Below are 6617 nucleotides of genomic sequence, written 5' to 3'. Positions count from 1 at the left end.
CTCGTCCACTGTTAGTGAACGAGCACTGGTCTTTAATGCAGTTAATTTTATCATCTCTTGGAGGGCCGGTAATTGTGTTACAGCCATGACTGCATGCCCAGAAGGGAGCATTTTCATCATCTCAAGTCTGATTTTCCAGGTAACACAGCCCAGAGATTCCACTCTCGCCAAACCTAATATTACTCGAGCTGAACGGACCACAACCTCTAAAAGCCTCCCCACCTGAATTTACAAAGCCTCCACCCCACCAGAACAGAAAGGGTTTGCTCTCGTGGTCCATCAGTGAGTCTGAACAAAGAAACGGAGTCAAACCTTTGAGTTACGGCTCCGTTAAACTCAACTGAGCTCTAGATGTTCAATTCCCATCCATGAGCATCAACGACGTGGCCAAGGTCTCCTGCCGTGTTTGCGGGGCTAAGGCTAGGGGTGGCTTGGGTTTTAACCTGCTTATTTGGTCGCTTACCTGGCAAAACCTCATAGATGTCATCCTCTTCCATCTCAATGTTTGGCTCATCCTGATTCAGGGTGGTATTTTGGGATGCTGTGTTCACAGAGTCCGAACTGTCCACGTCATTGTAGGGTTCTTCATCCTCCTCGTCGCATGGGATAGTGAGGGAGCTCAGGTCTGGCAGGAGAACGCAAAAGCGTGGTGAAACAGAGCAAATCGAAGTACCAGCTGGATGCCGGCACTTTCAGTGAGTTGAAATCCAGTAACAAAGCCTCTGCCACCCCACTTTGTGCTCACTGTGGACCTGGCCGGGGGTGAACTGTCCCCTTGCTTGGCCCACGAGCACGTGGAGTAGAGAAAATGGGATGGAAGCCGAGAATAGGCTAAACCTATTTAGGAGAATAGGAGAAGCCCAAGAAGGGATGGCAAATACCAGAGAACAAAGCCAAATTCAACAAGCTCCTCAAGGAACTGAGCCTGGTCCCGTTCCTGGGCAGCTGCCTATGGCTTCCAGCGGGTTTCCTCAGGCCTGAGTCTTGTCTCAGCATTGCTGGTCTCAAACTGGAACAACTCCGGCGAAGCCAAACCCCGTTTCCCATCAGCCAAGGGCAGAAGAGCAGATCTGCAACCCCGGCGGTGGGGAGCGATTCCCACCCTCTTCTCGCCCCACTTGGTGACACTTGCAGCCTTCGCACGCAGCTATCCTCAAAAAGCAGCCAAAAAGCTCTCAAGTCAAAACTAAACGCCCGTGGGCTCCAAACCACCGCTTCTTTTTAACCACCTGCTTGGAAGACCAAAGCCCCAGAAAGTCTCTTTTTGCTAAGAGGGGACGCTGGGACCCCAGCAAGGTCTCAGCATTGCACAAGCCCACCCGCTGCTGGAAGGAGCAGCCCAGGCTGGGTGGGATGATGCTGCCAGGATCAGCCCAAACAAAGCGGGCACGCTGGCTTGGACCAAGCGGCCAGACTCACCCTTCAGGAGGAACTGGATCTGATCCACCCAGTCTTCAGCCTCTGCTGGGCTTGGGGCTGTGAACTGGAGAGAGGTTCACCCGTTATTGTGCTGGTCCTTGCGTGTAGGAAGAAGAAAAAAGATTTACAACTGGAACAGGGGATGGAGATCCTGGATCTGCCACTCTACCCTGTGACTTTAGGAAAGCCATTTCACTTCTTTATCTCCCCATTCCAAACAGGGAAACAGAAGCGGAACAAAGCTAGACTATCCCAGAGGAAGGCTGTCAAGCCTAATTCATTAAAATAATTCAGATGAAAACCACAATCCCCACTGAATATACCATACTGACTCTGAACCAAGACTCTACATCCCAAATCTCCCTGAAGCTCAGGAAAGCTCTCATTGCACACTTTGTGGATTGGGCCAGGTTTTTTATTACAGCAGTTTTAGGCTCTCCTCTGGATGCTCAACAAATTGAAGGTTTAAATTTAACCTGGCTCTGAACTGCTTATCTAAAAACGGGCTTTCCAAACCCAATCCTCTACTGTTTCTAACCCATGCTCTCACTTAACCCTCGTGCCCCACAAGTGCAGAGGGAAGGTCCGTGCTGAGACGATCTGCCAAGGAGGAAAAGCATCGGCACCTCCTGCGGTGCCATTTGGTTTGTTTTACCAGGGGCTTTGGAGATTCACAGCCGCCCTGAGGCTGCGGGTCCAGCCTGCACCCCGGACCCGGGAGCGTGTGCTTTTGCCCCCAAACCAGCACAGAAGGTCCGTTTCTTCCCCCAGTTCCTACCTCATAGGTGCGTTTGCCGGGGCAGATTAACTCGAAACAGCATCTTTTTCGAGAGTCTTTGCGCAGATGGGAAGCCAGCCGGGCGCTGTAGCGCTCAATGGAGAAGGTGCCTTTAGGTTGCTTGCCTGGAAGAAGAGAAACGTGCTAAATCTGCAGTTTGCGTGTTTTTAGCAAGCCGGCAGTACTGCTGGGTGACGCAGAGGTCCATTGCTCAGATAGGGAAAGCGAGGCACACCACGCGTCAGCGGGAGACGGCCAGAAAAAACCCTTCAGTCTAAGCATGTCCACCCCTGGGAAATCCAAAGGGAATATTATAAAATCTTCATGAAGACACAGTAAAGAGGACGCCCTTTTAAGCCTCAAGAGGCGGCGAGCAGCCAGCGGAAGGTTGCCAAGGTCAGAGGGTTGCGTGAGATGAGCCAGTTATAATGAAGCGGAGACCACCGTGTACTTGGGGAAATGCGACGCCAATGATTATTCTGCTGGTAAGAAATTAACGGGCTGGCGTAGAGGAAGAAATGCTTAGTGGGGCCTTTGAGAATTGGCCTACAGACCTTGCCGATGCACATGCACGGCCGGTGTCAGCCAGGGTAGAGAGGGGGAACCTCGCTGCAGTCATCTGAGGCGTCTTTATTTATCCCAGCTCATTATTTCCTTATGAATCTTCTTGACGAAGCGTGGGAGTACGGTTCAGGCAGCTGCTCTTAACCTTTTTTTGATTTGCAGATCCTTAAAAAACTTCCAGGGGTGAGGCCAAGCCCTATATAAGGATTTCAGACTGTCGATAACAGGTTTGCTTTACCCTGCTGTCTCCTGGAGACCGTTTGGAAGATGACAACTACCTGTCCCCCCCAAGAAACAACCAAATGTCAACCCTTGGCTTCAACACCCGCCTCTGCTAGCGGCTCCGCGGGGAAGACCAAAAAACAAAATGCCACCCCTGGGCTCCACCCCCCGCCTCTGCTAGCGGCTCGGTGGGAAAGCCCAAGCAGCTCATACCCCTGCGCGTACCTCGCCAAGGTGAGAGGGGCTGGGAAGCATATTTGGAAAGAGAAAGTGCTCGAGATCCTCAGACAAAGGATTTGGAAGAAGGACAATGACCCAGCTTCATCCCCATGACCCGCTGGAGTTTAATCCTGTCCTAGCTGCACACTCGGTCGTTGTAAACCCAGGATGTATGTGTGTATTCTGTAAGCCGTTAGCATGCCGTGTTTCTGGGTGGGTGGAACAGGGGAAGGCCATATATCTAATCATGCCAAACTCTGTTGGAGATATTAGCTGTCTGTTTATATGTACCTGATGGAGCATGACTGCAAAATATTTATATACGCTGACACATGGATTATATACAGTCACTTAGGGGGTTGAAGCCCAGCTGATGGCTAATGGAAAACTTCGTACATCATTTTATTTGCACACAGCTCTGTTCCTGTGTCTCTCTTCTCTTGTTCCACAACTATAAAGGTGTTTGGGGTGGGGGGGAAGCAAGCTGAGATCTACCTTTCTAGGAGAACCCGCACCTTACGCCTTGACAGGGAACTACAACCTTCCCATGGTTTATGCTCTTCTCTCGTCAGATATGAGCCTGTCCTTCAGCAAGGGCTCTCCCCTTCTCTCCCCCCGCCCCATCCATGCCCTCAGCCACCACCCGCAGTTTGGGGACGGGAGGCAGATATCTCACCACTTACTTTTCTCATTGGCGTAGTAGTAAAAGGTCCTTCTGTTGAGGACACACCACCGCTTCTGCCACTCCGACCCAAAAAAGCTGTGCTCTGGGAAGAAAAGTACAGCAAAAGAGTAAAAAATAAATTAATTTCTGTTCTTTCATCGCATGCTTCAGACAAATCTTTAGGGGAAAGAAGACTTTTTTCCCCAACAACGTCCTGCAGATTCCTGGCATAAAGTTCAGGCAAGCAAATTTAGACACAAAACCTCAACCAAGGGAGGGAGAACCAGCCTGTCCCACCAGGCTGGAGCCCCTGAAAGCCTTCCCCAGCTCTCCAGGTGAGCTGAGCTGCCGTGAGCCTTAATCCTGCCAACTGGGAGGGAACACAGCTTTGGGTTAAACCTGCCTAATTGAGGTTTAAGCAAATGTCTTGTACTCTGTAATTGGAGCAAGCTAAAACATGCACAGGGCCAGTTATACAGCTCAGCTGATGGCCATGAGGAAAAAAAGGGCTGTTCTTGCCTCATACCACCTGTCATACAGTAAATAAATCAAGATAAAATCTGAGTGATGAGGAAATAATTTGTAGCTTTCACAGGAGTCAGTAAAATCAAGATAAACTTGAGGCTGACTCACAGTCCTTATCTTAACTTGCTAATGTGTGTGATGCTACGAACTACCTTGTCTTCACCAGGATTTTATCCTCATTAGGTATTGCCCGTTAGAAGGGCACATCTTGCCTTAGAGGACTGGGCTGCTGCTTAATTCAATTTCTGGGGTTTAATCCTTGTGCAGTTTGATGATCTGCAAAGGAGAATAAATAAGGGCTGTGCCCTCTCTGTGTGTATGATGCCTAAGAAAAGCCTGAAAGGTTCTGCATGTGCCTACAGACAAATCTGCAGAAAAGATGTATTTTCCTGTTTGTTCTTCATCTGAAAATTTGCATTCTTGCTAATTCTGAGGTGACATCCCCGAACTTTATGTCGTACTTGTCGGGCCTTACCTCGGGACCTCTTCTCCAGATATCCCTGCTTCAGAACGTTCCCCGTGTCCTGAACGGGCTTCGGTGTGATCTCCTCCAGTCCTAGAGAGAGCAAAGCAAAGCCAAACCTTGGGATTTCCCGTTCCCACGACGCATGTTCAGCCCCGTTCTCCGCAGACGAAGCCTGAGGGAGGCTGCCCGGCCCCTGGAGGTGAAAATCATGTTCTATCGTGATCTCACCAGCTGTTCCCAATCCTGGCTGCAAGGCTCCCGAAGTCCTCAAGGAAACCAGGACCACGACTCGCAGCTACGCAGACCCCTGCTCAGCCCTTGACCCCCCGGCCAAGGCTCTCCGGATCCCCGGGAGCCTTCGGCAGCAGTTGGGCTCTGCTCAGGTTTAGGGACTTGGAAAACCCCATCCCCTTGTCCGACGTCTGGTCTGACTGGGACCGCGGCACTTCGCGGAGGGGCTCTGGCAGAGGCTGCACGAGGCGATGGCTGCACCTCCTCCCCAAAACCGTCGGGGTCAGGGCGTCCCCAAGCCATGGCTGGCTGCTGAGGCCTCCCTCTCCTCTCCTGCTCATCTCCTGCCATCTCAACTTGTACTAAAACACAATAAAAAGTGACTAACTAAATGCCACTAGTCACCTCCCCTGTTCCCAGGACCCCAGGTCACAAAAGCTTCTCTTGTTTTCTTAGCGTGTCTCGCTAACACCCAGCTCTGGGCCCAATCCGTCCCCCGTCCCCTCCCTCATTCACGGGCTATTTTTGGGTTTGTGTTTTATAGTTTGCAAACTCTATAAATCCTCCGTAAGTGGGTCTCGGGGCGAACGGCAGACACAAAGACACGCGAAGGCTCGGTGGAAAGGCTCCCCTGCATCCGTCTCCTCTCTTGACTGGAAACTGGATCCTTCAAAGGTCAAATCCTCGGCTTGTGCCGAGCTGTCTGAGACGATTCAGGTTAGGGGAAGCCGGGGATACCGTGGGATTGCCCTTCTGCAATGCCCGGAGGACGCGGACAGCCCCTTCCCGCGCAGAGAAATCTCATTTCTCTCCAGCACCTGCCCCGCACAAACGAGCTCAGGCTTTTCTCTAGCGGTGCCGGGCATCTGCTTGCAAAAAGGCACATCGTCTTCTCAAGTCCAAGCCCCGACCCCTTTTGCTAATGCAAATCTAAATGTCATTTTATGGGACATTTATAATTATGAAAATGGGATGGTGCTGCCGGATGCACATACCCTGCGAGTATGAATATTACATTAATGTGCCCAACGCCAGCTCGCTGATCCCGCTGGCAGGAGCATAAAAAATGCTTGAGTGAAACTTTTATTTAGACGTTCGGAATCCAAGCCCCAGCAGGGTGACGGAGGCAGCCCCGGCGAGATCCCATCAGCGCGAGCGCTCGAATTGAATTACCCAGGGGGGAAGGCAGGAGCTGCGAGTGCTGCTTCGCTTATTTAATTTCATTTACTGTCAGTACATTATCAGCATGGGGCTTCCCTCTGCCCCCGTTCCCCCAAGAACACCGGCTGCAGAAATCGCCAGCGTGCAGGATGCCGCTGTCGCTTCAGCCGCGGCAGGGATGTGTCCGGACATCCTGGTCCTCTTCGGGATGTGCTTTCTGCTCTTTCCTCAGTTGCCAAGAGCGATTTGGGGGAGTGCAAGGACCCTTCAGGCACCACAAAGAGCGGCCGAAGCAGGGAAGCAGCACGGAGGCGATGGGAGCCGGGAACAACCTCTTCCAGCCCCGCACCTTCTTTCTTCGCCCGCCA

The 6617-nt window shown here is 51.6% G+C and overlaps 1 protein-coding gene across 1 annotated transcript in view; it reads right to left on the bottom strand.

The window, feature by feature from the left end:
* Positions 1-463: 463 nt before the first annotated feature.
* Positions 464-6617, bottom strand: part of SKAP1 (src kinase associated phosphoprotein 1) — a gene marked incomplete at its 3' end in the record, with an annotated part of 8520 nt that continues 2366 nt past the window's right edge. The window contains exons 2-6 of the mRNA XM_010287374.1: positions 4867-4947; positions 3886-3969; positions 2198-2322; positions 1420-1483; positions 464-625 (exon numbers count right to left, since the gene is read on the bottom strand). Of these exons, the coding sequence (XP_010285676.1) occupies positions 464-625; positions 1420-1483; positions 2198-2322; positions 3886-3969; positions 4867-4947 (516 nt within the window). The remainder of the gene's footprint in view (positions 626-1419; positions 1484-2197; positions 2323-3885; positions 3970-4866; positions 4948-6617) is intronic.

The sequence above is a fragment of the Phaethon lepturus genome, unplaced genomic scaffold, assembly GCF_000687285.1.
Source record: "Phaethon lepturus isolate BGI_N335 unplaced genomic scaffold, ASM68728v1 scaffold24305, whole genome shotgun sequence".
Taxonomy (NCBI): Eukaryota; Metazoa; Chordata; class Aves; order Phaethontiformes; family Phaethontidae; genus Phaethon; species Phaethon lepturus.
Note: the sequence above shows the minus strand (reverse complement) of the source record. Positions and strands in the feature narration are given on the sequence as shown.